This window comes from Chelmon rostratus, chromosome 18, assembly GCF_017976325.1.
Source record: "Chelmon rostratus isolate fCheRos1 chromosome 18, fCheRos1.pri, whole genome shotgun sequence".
In the NCBI taxonomy this organism is placed as follows: domain Eukaryota; kingdom Metazoa; phylum Chordata; class Actinopteri; order Chaetodontiformes; family Chaetodontidae; genus Chelmon; species Chelmon rostratus.
Genome location: NC_055675.1, coordinates 20,275,517 through 20,288,848, shown reverse-complemented (window position 1 = coordinate 20,288,848; position 13,332 = coordinate 20,275,517). Strand labels below are relative to the sequence as shown.

General features: G+C 39.2%; 1 protein-coding gene across 1 annotated transcript; it reads left to right on the top strand.

Annotated features, from left to right (window-relative positions):
- Positions 1 to 11,758: 11,758 nt before the first annotated feature.
- Positions 11,759 to 12,937, top strand: LOC121622404 (putative nuclease HARBI1; the record flags this gene model as incomplete). Its single annotated transcript, XM_041959364.1, has 4 exons — positions 11,759 to 12,197; positions 12,297 to 12,409; positions 12,487 to 12,598; positions 12,669 to 12,937. Coding segments are annotated over exons 1-4 (933 nt in total), but the record flags the coding sequence as incomplete, so codon positions are not given.
- Positions 12,938 to 13,332: the final 395 nt, after the last annotated feature.

Genomic DNA, 13,332 nt, shown 5'->3' with positions numbered 1-13,332 from the left:
GTTACTTACACTGGAGGAAGTCTCACATGGGCTCAACACTGTGGGACTCAATGAGGAAGAAGGTCCCTCCATTCAAAAAGTTTTTCAGAAGGGGTGTAGGTAAAACTGCCTGTCAAATTTACTCCACCAGAACTCTTCAACCTGGAAAAAGCTTCCAAACCCAGGAAGAGACGAACGCACCTTTCAATGTTGTCCTCTGTATGCAAATGTGGCTGAGTCCTAAACATGCAAAAAGCACAGGAGCAAATTACTTTTAAAAGCCCCCCAAGCACATTTATGAAAAAGTACTTTGCAACAATTTCCAGGTCAGTTTTTTCAGCTATTGTGTCGAACATGGACCTGTGTTGTTATGTTTTAAATTGGACCATTTCTGTTCAGCCCTGCAGATATGCACCAACACATCCACTGTTTCAACATTAAAGTCCTTTTTCTAGCATGTGCAAGTAGCCCAGATTGAACACACACACACACACACACACACACACACATATATATATTGTATGTACAGTTTTGTTTGTGTATATACATATATATACTGTATATATATATTATAAGTGTGCTATCCACACAGTTAAAGCTACAGTAGGTTATTTTTTTATGTTTGTTGAAATTCTCTTTACATCCCGACAGCAATCAATAAATCAAATGCTAAGATAAAAATAGTAAGAAATCCTCTTTCCGTGACTTGTAATAAGCCAATCCAATCATTGCATTCAACTCGAATGCAATGATTGGATAACCTACCTGTCTGTCTACATATGTACCTGGGATCTGATTGGACTTTTCGGTTGGATGCTCTCAAAATCTTGCTTATGTAGCAAGTATGCTGTGTGCTAATAATAATGCTCATACTCATATATTTGCAACAAAAACAATAGCAATAATAATAATAACAATAATAATAATAGTAATAACAATAATAATAATAGTAATAATAATAATCATAATAATGGGGAGTGATGGGAAATTATAGCAGGCCAGACTGCTGCCATGCCTTCCACACCAGTTTACAGTACAGGGTGCATTAAACTGAATGTAGTTCTACAGCCTTTAACAATGTTTTTCCTCCAACTTTGAACTTTGTATGTGTGATCTGCTGCTCTGTCGCTTCTATCTTTGCTGTTTCTGTATGTCTTCATTCTCTGTCGTGCTGTCGTCTCTCTCTGCAGCCTTCGTTTTTGAGAAAATAAAGTTGCGGCTGCAAACGGAGAGCAGGCTCCACCTCGCCGAGCGACCGGAGCGTATCGTCCACAGCGACACCCAGCTAACCGAGCGCTTCTGTCATGTCACGTTCAACGTTAATTGACTGCGGTGAGAGAAAAAACATAATGAGGTGCTTCACCACCAACACGTCCGGCTTCAGAGAGATGTAAAATGTTAAATCTCATGTGCTAATGCAAAAAGCTGCGCGAGTCAACTTGTGCTGCTCATGTATTATTCACAGGCTGAGGACGGATGAAAGCGCTGTTCGCTCATACAGGCGCGCTGTCGGATGACTGGCGTGTAAGGAAGGCGTGTATGTGAGGTGGGACTAATGAGAATACTCATGCCGCTGTATTGATTCCTTTAGAGCTTCTAAGACGAGGTGTTTTTACTTCACAGTCTTCTCGGATGCCGGCATGTCATGCCTGTGTCAGAGAATTACTTTCATTTTCGAAAAAGTGAGATGAAACTTGATTGATCTTTATTGATTCCTGTTCTCTGCAGGCTCTTAATGTTCATCCACACCTGCGGCGTTTCTGAAGCATTGTAGGAGCAAACAGACGCTGTATTTATATGCTTCCATTTAAGCAAGATGCTCACTGTCAGTTTAGCCAATTAGAGTCTTAAAACCTTGCCGTGACTCATCCGAGAGCAAAGACTGGCTGTTGAAACCTCCCGCTAGTTGTCACTCAAAGCGGCCACGCCCATAATTATGCATTACTTTAAGCCTTAGTGTAATTTAAGCAAGTGAGCTCTAAAAAAATCACCTTAATACCAAAACTGTTTTGTGTAGCAGGCTGTAAACATCTTGTGAAGTTCTTGTACGTCCTGTAAAGTTGGACATTTTTAATATGGGGGTCTATGGGGACTGAGTCACTTTTGAAGGCAGCCTCAAGTGGCCGTTTGAGGAACTGCAGTTTGGCTTTGCAAGGATCTTAACTTTTTTTTATTTCACATAGTGTTGACCATCGGTTGTATCGCTCGTAGTAACATTGTATTCAAGTATTTTTTTTTTTTTTTTTTTGAGATCTGGGAACGAGGTGATGGTCGAGGTCAGGAAAACACGAGGAGCCAGACCATCGGGGAGGTCGGAAACACTTCATCCAGATTATCTAAACCACTTAGTTTCTAAACCTAAACAGATGTCGTCACAGAAGTATGAAGGTAAAGAAGCGTAAAGTTTCAGCATATCGGTGGTTTGCAGAAACGTGGAACGCCAACATTTATTCTGCCGATTGGGTCGTTTGTCTCCTTCCAACCTGTCTGCACTGTAAAAAAAAAAATGTTATTTTTACAGTAAAATACCGGCAGCTGTGGTTGCCGAAACTCTACCGTCAAATTACGGTAAAACATTTTCTACATTTACGGTAAAGAATGTACTAATACTGTTGATTTTACAGTTAAAAAATGTACTTAATTCAAGATTTTACTGTAAAAAAAAAGCTTTTACATTTTAAAAAAACAATGTTTTACCTGAACATTTACATGAAAAAAATGTTGTTTCTATGGTATAATACTGGCAGCTGTGGTTGCCAGACCTCTACCATTAAATTACGGTAAAAACCTTTTCTTCATTTACAGTAAAAAATATCTTGATACGGTTGATTTTATGGTTAGAAACTGTTTTACCATAAAAAAAGTTTTAACATTTAAAATAAACCCACTGTTCTACATGAAAATTTACATGAAAGTTGTCACCAAAACAGCCACAAAAAACATCCACCTTAAAATTTCAAATATAGCAACTCTTTATTTGAACAAATTGTAGCAATTTGCCAAGAAACCTTCACACTTAATTTGAGAACATTTAAGTGCATGTTTTGGTACACATCTAACCATAAAGTGATATCAGTGTACATACAGTGTATCATTTTCACATTATCAAAATAAAATCATCCCTGAAGGGGAGCAAAAGTTTCAAATCTTGCATCATAAATCTAAAGAAATACTTTTCCCTATGAATGCAAGTAATCTTTAAAAGATAACACTTCACTTGAGCGATACAAGTCATATACTTAAAGAATGCTTAATTATGCATAATTCATGATTAATTACTACATGCACAAACAAAAGATGGACAATTAATTATGAAGTCACTATAATTTTGTTCATGCTTAATAGATTATCAACTAAGAATTATAAGTACGCATATGCATACTTAATATGTTAATTTATATTTGACAAGATCAGCTTGATTTCTTTAATATAAAAAATCATGAACAACACCTGAATCATTATGGCATTATGCCCAATAGAATTTGTTTGTCACCTGATGGTATTATTTTGTTAGCGAGTGTTCTTTACACTCAAGTGACCATTAATTGGCACGGCCTGTGGCACACTGCTGAGTTTAAAAATATCTGATCATATCACATTCCACCCACTGTGTTGTAAATCTATCCAGGAATACTATTCAGTCTATTCCCTTAAAAGTTTTAAGGAAAATTAAGGTGTTGTCCAAAAACCTTTACACTGATTTAAAGACAAAATCAAGCTAATTTAGTCAAATATCAATTAAAATATGAAGTAACTGTGAACTAACAATCCTTGATTGATGATCTATTAAAGTCAAGCTGAAACAGCAATTTTGCAAAATGCACCCTCTATTAGTGCATGCAGTAATTTACTATGAATTATGTAAGTATTTCTTAAAGAAATAGTTCACTTAAGAGAATTAATTCATTATCTATTCACACTCATGCTGATAACAAGCCCAGGGTAGTTTTTTAATCCACAAAACACTAACAGCTTTCAGGATTTTTCAAAAAAAATGGAAGTCTGTAGAGATCTGCGGTAAAAAGCAGATAAACAGTTTGAAGACATACAATTATTTTTATCACTAATCTGTATAGACTTCTGTTGTATTGGAAGAAATGCTGAAACCTGTTTTGCTCTGTAACTCCATTAGTGTTTTATGGATTAAAAAACAACACTTGACTTCTCATCTGCATGAGGGTGAGTAGATAATGTCTGAATTTAACTTTAAAGGGAACTATTCCTTTAAGTATATGATATGAATTGTTTACCTCCAGTGAAGTGTCACCATTTTCATCTAACACATTCCTGCAACTAGCAAATTTACCTAAACTTTCTTGAAGTACAAAACCAGTGCAGTAAAGCTGAACATGTACAAACTGTACCAGACAATTTATCCAGTAAAACTATGTATCTTATAAAACTTGTAAAAGCCATTTTACTCTCAGACATTCCAGGAACTAGCAAAGTTACCTCAACTTGTTTAAAGTACAAAACCAGTGTAGTAAAGCTGAACATGTACAAACTGTATAAGACATTTATCTATCTAACTATACATCTTGTTAAACTTTCAGATGTGTTACTAACACAGTATCTGCAGTGTATATAACATCCAGTGTACCTTTTATCATGCCTCAACATCACTGGAAGGTCCACTCATGGTCAGCAAGGTCTGAGATCAGAGTGAAGACTCTGGGATTGACTGAGAACACTTTCTTCTTCTTCTTCCACTCGACTTTGGTGCCTTTCTCAGGGTTTATTGAAAAGAAACACCTTTATGAAAGACAGAGAGAGAACAACTTCAGGTGGGATATCAAATGCTCTGCATTTTCTAATATTATAAAAAGAAAGACATTTTACCGTTGGAGGAACTCCAGTGTAGACCGTAGTTCCACTGGGTAGTGTACATTGAAGCAGTAGTAACTGCCAAACATCAGGCAGATGGCAGATGTGAAGGAAGTGATGTGGTCGTTGACAACCTCTTTGTCGATGCTCAACATAAATGTCTCCGCGGCAAAGCAGGAGGACCCTAAGAGTAAACAACATGAAAAAAAAACCCATCAACATCAGTGGTACGTATTTCAATAAGATGAGAGTCATACAATCTACTGGTGGCAGAACTTGTAATCAGGTAAAATGTTAGTCAGTGTCTCAAAGTGGGCTACAAGCTAACATGAAAGTAAACAAGCCAAGAGCACAAGTGGGTGTTAGTATACTGGTGGAGAAAGCTTGCAGGTTTGGTTCAATTTACTTACCACACACAATAAGGCAGGGTGTTGGTGGCACACTCTCCATCTGAACCTCCTCAGCAAGGCTTGTCTTCTCAACGAAATGGAACAGATGCTCTTCCTTCTCACCAAAATGAGCCAGTAAAAGAAGCACCATCTGTATGACCTCTTCTGAGCAACCAGTGGACTGACCTCTTTCAGTTTGAAGCTTGAGAAGAGCATCCAGAACTTGTTTGTGTTTATGTGCATCAACACGTTTGAAGAAGTTCAAGAGACGTGCCCCCTTTTTGTCCACATTGCCAAGGAAGGATTCAATCAAACTCACACCAGTCAGTTCTTGGAAGTGCGCTGCCATGCCGACTTCCTTAAACAAAAATGGCCATTCCTGGCGTAATTTCTGGATGCTTGCACCATTATTGATCTCTTTACGCTGTGTGAAATACGTGGATTTCATTAATTCTTTCACAGCATCTGTATTGAAGTTAATCTCTTCAAACGTCTTCATTTTTTCCTTTTTTTCTAGCTGACTCTCCACAGTCTCAGGGAGTGGCAAATGTTTCGGCATCCAGTTGACACAGCCATATGTGTCTTGAACACTTGCTCTTTGTTCGGCAGACACTTCATCGGTGTCATCATCTGATGCTGCTTTGTGTTTCTTTATCTTCGGTGTGTCAGGTCGTTTGACATTTTCAACTCTTGACTGGAGTTGCTTTGCCAGGGAATGATATCCAAGTCCAATAACATCACCATCAATCACATCTTGAAGAGACTTTGGATACCTGGCCACCATTCTTTTTGCTAGCTCTGTGGTGTTGTGTTTGGTTGGATTCTTACAAATCTTCATCATCTCGGAGACCACAATCCTTATCATTTCTCGTCGTAGGCGGGCACTTGGCCTTTTCTGTCTCTCCAAACTCTGTACTAACTCTTCAGGGAGTTTCTGCCATGGTATCTGAAAAGTATCTACCCAGTTTTGTGCACGTGAATAACAGCTTCCTGAGGATGATGATGCAGCTGTGGATGATGCTGGTGAGGGAGTGACCGGGGAGAGCGGGGGAGAGGAAAGGAGAGACCCTGGAGAGGAACATGCCGGGGCTGGAGTTGGAGTGGATGACTCTGTAAAAGTAGAAAAAGAGATTTGATGAGGGATTGTTGAGGTTTTTTCTGCTCTGTAACAGAATATGGCGCACTGGTAAATTTCTAGAAAGTGTGGCTGCAAAATACTATCAAAAATTATTGCATTTATATTGCATTTAGATATGATTTTAAAAAATGAAATTAAAAATGAAATTACTTGTGCAGCCCTATAAGAGAAGTGTGCTGTATTGTGGTGGCAATGTTTTACACTCACTGTTTTGGGCCCAGGCAGCAACCAGTCTTCTGGCTTGTATTGGCTTTAATACTGGCAGCAAGTCTCCCTCTGTAATGTACTGTAAATCATCTGTTGTTACAGCACCAAGCGCCTTCAAAGTATCTTCTACTGACTTGACAACTTGATCAGGAAGATCCGGAAGCGCTGCTGCTACAGCATCGCTTATCATCTGTGATTCAGCCATATCTGTTAAAACACACAAAAGATACAGTTTAACATCTAACCTACTGGTTTAGTGTGACAAGAGACTGTGCTTCAATGGGACAATCTGGTATCCATTGTTTACGTAATATGATAAAGGCCACATGTCAATTAGTTCACTGACAAGTCTGCATTCTAATCTTCCAATGTCCTTCTTAACAGAGTACATGTGGTAGTGTGAAAGAAAATCCCCATCATACACTCTCATCAGAAAATGAAGTGCAAAGTCATCTTTCACAAGAATGAGGATGATTTCACCAAACTCCACTGAATCATCATTCTTAGTGACAACAAACTGGCCCTTCCTGTAAGTTATCCCGTTATACTGCACATCAACAGGAATTTTTGTATTACTTTCAGTGAAGCCAAAATGGAGGATTGTGCCTTTAATTTGTTCACTGTAAAGTTCTGGGTAAAATGGTGAGGCATCTTTCACTTGCAATGGTGGAGGACTCACGGACCCAGCAGAAAGAAAGGCCTGAAACATCTGATGCCTCTCTGAAAGAGTCGAACACAGATTTTTGAAATTCTTCAGATGCCTTGTACATCTTTTAAAGTAACTATGTTTGCTCTCAAAACGCAGAGTCCATACCCTGATTAGTGGGCCGAATTTCAGGATCAGTCCCGGATAATGTCGCAAAAAATGGTGTTTAGGTCTCAAGTTGATATCTGGAAATAGTGCCTTCCTTGTTTCCAAATATTCTTGGATGAGCACATCCAGATAGGCAACCTGAGCCTTGGAAATCTGCTGAGCACAAATCAGATCAACAATGTCCTTAAGCTGCAAAATTAACTGCCACACATTATCTTGGTGGTCCTGCACTTTGTCTCCAATTATCAGAGGCAACAATCTCAAGAAGTTCCAATTTTGGACAGCATGTCCACTCAGTTTCAGTGTTTGAGGACTGACTTCACAAGGTTTAGAACAAACATCCGTTGCTTTGTATTTGAACTGCTTGATTCGCCTGTTCAAAATTGTGTAGGTGAACCATTTTTTTTGGCTGATGAAGTACTTCAGGTAAAGAGCAACATCATATGAGAGGATACCCTCGAAGATGTCATGACCGAGACAGGGAGGCATGCCAGGTGAACAAACATCAAAGTTTTGTAGAGTATTAAATACTGACCTGAACTTTATCCCTTGTACTTGTGGAGCATCCTCTGACTCCAGCTGTTCGATGGCAGATCTGTACGTTTCTGGAGTCCGCTCCAGTCCACAGATGTTAGGATCAGCACCCTGAAATTCAGTTCGAGAAATCAGACAATATCTACAGAAGTACTGAGATGAACTGAAATTTTCTGTAAAACCACCAATAGTGTGAGAGCCCAGGTTGTCCCCAGCAATGCAGTAGAGAGCACCCTTTACTACAAGTTCATCTCCCATTGTTATTCCACTTTCCTCCAGTTCTTTCAGATCAGTTAGCAGTTCAGAAAAAACCTTGGCATGGCCAAATTCCTTAAAATCCTTCTCTGTACACAATAAAACCAGCTGCATGTGGTCAACATTGGATCGAACATGGGGGGGCAGGTTGAGTAGAGACAAGTACACAGCCAAAACCTTGTGCTTCTTTTTTGCAGAACCCAATGGGTTCACAACTTCGAAAGCGTCCTGGTATAAAACCAGCTTGAGACAACTTGGGTTTTCCTGAAAAAATGTGTTTGACTTAAACACCTTACCATCACAACTGTCAGAGAGAACATCTGTTTTGGAAACATTATTAGGATCCACTGACATGAGCCCCTGCCAAAAACCAGACTCCAGCATACCCTTTAAAGTTTTTAGCACAGGAATATAATAGGCACACCTCTCTGTCCTGTTCTCATCTCTGCCCAACACAATTTTTTTGGGCTCCACAAATTTAAACATGTCTTTAAAGCACTGCGTTCTCGAGTAAGCAGTTCTCATGGGCCCTGTGTGGCAAGCTGTAAAGAGGTCAGATTGTTTAATTGTGTCACTGATTTTTACAATGTCTTCATCTGAAACCGACATATCTTTTAGAAGCATGCTCAGTCGATTCAAAGTATATGTCTGTCCCAACTCATGTATATTCTGCATTTCTTCAACAATGTTTTGAATGGTAGACACTGGAAGAAGATGCTGTCCTTGTAGTTTCATGTAAAACATACATATATTTCTCAGATACAGGTCGCTGAAATTAGACTCATCCCCTATAGTGTCTTCAGCATCTGACACACTGGCAGGTTCCTGTATGGTGGCACTTGTAGTAGGATTCTCACAGTGTGTATCTGAGATTGATACACAAATCACATTTTCTGGCCACTGTCTGTGCTTTCTGGACATGTGAGAAGTAAAAGATGTTTTTGCAGTGAACACACTTTTACACCCTCTCACTGGGCAAGCTACCTGACGCCCTTCTGCTATGTGCTCCTTTAAGTGAGCAACCAGCGGTTTTACTCCCTCACACTGGCGCTCACAAAGTGAGACGGTGCATTTTAATGGCGTTAAGGTCACATCCTGAGTAACAGTTAGTGTGCTATTGTGGTGCCGGTAGAAGTGCGGCTTTAAAGCTGTATAGCCTGAAAACACCTGCTTACAACTTGTTCCAACACATTTGAAAATATGTCGGGGTTCATTGCGGTGCAGTTTGCAATGCAAAACGTATGCTTTTACAGACTGAACGTTTTCTCCACATATGTTACAAGAATACATGTCCGACAGTCAAATACACCGAGGTTATTCCCACAATAAAGACGAGCAGCGCGGTTAGCTAAGCAGAGGATTCAGCACATAGACGGACCCGTTTTAGCCCGACAGGCGGGGGCAAACCCACACGCATTTTTCAAAAGTAGTCAAACTAATGAAACGATTGCTAATAATACACTCTGTCTCCTAAATAACTAACTACGTCTGAACATGTATTATACACGTTTCCAGGCTGTTATAAAAGTCTAATATAGCTAGAGTAAAGCTATGGGGACATTTGCCATTTGCGTGTTGTTAGCTAGCTGTCTGTAATGCAACCCTCTTCACAAGACGAATAAACCCAATTCAGCTAAAGTCTTTAACTTGTGTTGATTTACTCACCGTGGTAACTTAAGACAGGTTCAACTTCTGGCTGAGGAAAATTCTTGAAAATTCAGACCGCTGACGATGAAGCTCCAAAGGCAAAGACTGTGGACTTGGACGGTGAAGTCGGAATCTAAACTAGCCGTGTCCGGCGCTGGTCGGAGGTTAACAGGTAACGGGAGTTAGATACAACGCGCTGATTGGCCTATTTGAAATTAGGCGCATTAATATCAACAAATGAACAATCCCAATCTGTATGGGAGAAATACTAATAATAGTAGTTTGGAGGTGCTTTTAAAAACATTCCCATAATTTGAGATGCGTTTAAATTTAGCAGGTATGGGATGCTATTACAACCAATCAGGTGTTGTTTTTAAAATATCAGGAGATGCTTTTAAAATCATTCAATTGGTTTTCATTATATAAATTGAATTTACCTCTGGATTTAAAGAGGGATGGTAGGCTTACAGAAAGAGCAGACCACAGATTAATGTTTTAATATTTTGACATTATAATGTAATAACACCCAACATTTCACTTTATGATGTAGTATCACAATAGCTGTAATTTCTTTTTATATCATCGGAAAGCCTGTTCATTAATGATGTCTGACTTGCAGTGGCAATTCTAGAGTCTGTTCAAGCACTGGGAAAAAATTAAAAGGGGGCCCCTCGATCCAGCATTAGTCACCATTATATTATAAATATCTTAACACCAACAAAAATTGTAAAAATATATGCATGTTTTAATTCCAGAGGTTCATATGAGAGTCCAAGAATTAATAGGCTATAAATAACATTTAACAATATTTAAAGGTAATATTTTTTTCTTAAGATTAAAATTGTTTTGGTAATTCATTGTAAATAGTGCGGCAGCATAACTAAATTATTGTTCATTTTGTGAATTAGCATTGTAACAAACAGAGAAATAATACCAAACAGAAATTTCAGACCATTTTTGCTGAGTTTATTACAGTATAGTTCTGTTAATAGTTCATAGACAACCATACTTACCATATTTTTTACATATTCTTCCTGTAGAAATGAAGGTATGATTTTGCAGAATGTTTAACAGTTTTATACTGTAAAATCAAATGTACACATCAGCAAAATCTTTAATTTAGGCAGAATAATGCCGTTACTTTTAGGATAATTACTCTTTTGTGACTTTACAGTATTTTCCCATTAATTTTACCTTTTTTTTAATTTTCACAGAAAAAATATGTGTTTTCTACATATTACAACTGTAAAAATTAAAGTTATGTATTATTTCTTGATTTACGGTAATTCAATGTATTTACTATGGTGATATACTATTTTACATTTCACGGCTTTTTACTGTCGGTATTTGACAGTTTTTTACCGTAATTTCTACGGACTTTTTTTACAGTGTGGTCTTTCTGTCTCGTGTTTCTTGACCTCTTGGACGTCTTGTTTCTTTGATGCCCAGATTTCAGCAGCAGACTTTATTTGCACACTGTTACAGAATTATTATTATTAGAAGAATGACCAGAATTTTAATCCACCCTAAGGACATAATAAACAAGTTTTAATGCTTTGTTTTTCCTCCACCAGGGGTCCGTTTCACAAAGCAGGTTTACTGAAAACTCCGAGTATGTTAACCCTGAAATGAGGGAAACTCTGAGTTTTCCGTTTCACATAGGAAGGTAAGTCAAACCAGAGAAAGAGGGGTAACTCAAGCCTGTTTCACAGACAGGGGTAAGTTAAACTCTGAGTCAGTTACCGCAGTAACTGACTCTATGAACCTATCCTGGTCGGGACCAGGTTTTACTCAAGGAACCTCGAGTTTCTCTGTGTCTCCGCCCTCTTTCAACCACACACCGTATTTCATTTCCTCATTTATTCACTCAGTCGGCAGACGAGTTTTGGCATAGTTCTGCCGTATGTAATTAAAAATATCAGTCCGTGGAAGTCCATTAGTCACAGTAGGTGGTGACTTTTTTTCGTTAACATGGCTTGTCCGTTTGATCATGATCCCGTGGATGAAGGTGCAGCGATACTGCGCAGAGAGTTAAATATTTGTCGGGAGATAGTTATCAGACCACGCATCGATGTTCTTTCTTTTCCAGACAGTTATCTTTTTGAGCGGTACCGTTTCACGGCACAGTCCATCATCTACATACATGATCTAATCCGTCCTTACATTTGCAACGTTACCAGCCGTAGTCATGCCCTGACATCTCAGCAGTTATTGTGTGTTGCGCTGCGTTTTTTTGCAAATGGGAGTTTTCTGTACAATGTCGGAGATGCAGAGCACTTGAGCAAGGCGACTGTATGCAGGGCGGTGAGGAAAGTGTGCCTTGCCCTGAAACGCCTTTTACCAATATTTGTCGTTTTCCCTGGACATAAACCCGTCAGAGTCATCAAGGAGGAGTTCCACAGGATTGCAGGTGAATGATGTAGAGATCCGTTAAATGAATTTTAAATTATATTTGGTTAATGACGTGCTGCAACCTCAGACTGGGATTAGTAATTTTAATTTCTTTTAGGATTTCCCAGTGTGATTGGCTGCATAGATGGCACACATATCCCCATCACAGCTCCTTCACATAATGAAGCAGACTATGTGAATAGGAAGTCCATTCACAGCATAAATGTGCAGGTACATGTACATTGACTGTTTCAAAATGTTAAAGACTGCGTCATAGTTAAACATCTGTCATTCTCTGCACTGTCAAGATCATATGTGATGCCGGATACATCATTTCCAATGTGGAGGCCAAGTGGCCTGGGTCTGTTCATGATTCAAGGATGTATCGCGAGTCTAACCTGAGCAACAGACTGCAACGTGGTAAGCAGCCTAAAGATTTGCACAAGTCACTTGCCTCCCTCCTTTAATATACTCTAACTATACATTACAGGAGAGTTTGACGGCCTTCTGCTGGGTGACAGGGGTTACCCATGCCAACCCAGGCTGCTGACCCCTTACCCTGACCCTGAACCAGGCCCCCAACAGAACTTCAATCGGGCTCACTGCAGGACGAGAGCCCGGGTGGAGATGACCATAGGCCTGCTGAAAGCCCGTTTCCAGTGCCTACGTCACCTGAGGGTGACCCCAGCGAGGGCCTGTGATATTATTGTGGCTTGTGTTGTTCTTCATAATATTGCTACTATTAGAGGAGAGCAACAACCTGCCCTACAAATGGACGACCCTGATGATGACCCCTTCCACCTGCCAGCTATGCAGGATGGCAGAGCAGTCAGAGACACCATATGCCATAATCATTTCGGAGATTAAGTCACCATCATCACCACCACAGCAGTCAAATAAATCAATAATACACATTTCATTTGGTCTTCTTTATTTCCTACAAACACAAGAGCTTGTTTAGTTAATGTTCCAATAGTTAATATAATTAACATAGTTCACCATGCACCCACCTCTAACTTGTGCTCCAGTATAGCAGTTTCTAGATCTGCCATTTTTATCTTACGGTCCAAGTACTGCATGTCTTTTTCAGTTTTTTGTATTTTTTTCAGGAGATAGATTTTGTAGATGTCTTTAACAGGTAACTGGGAATACAT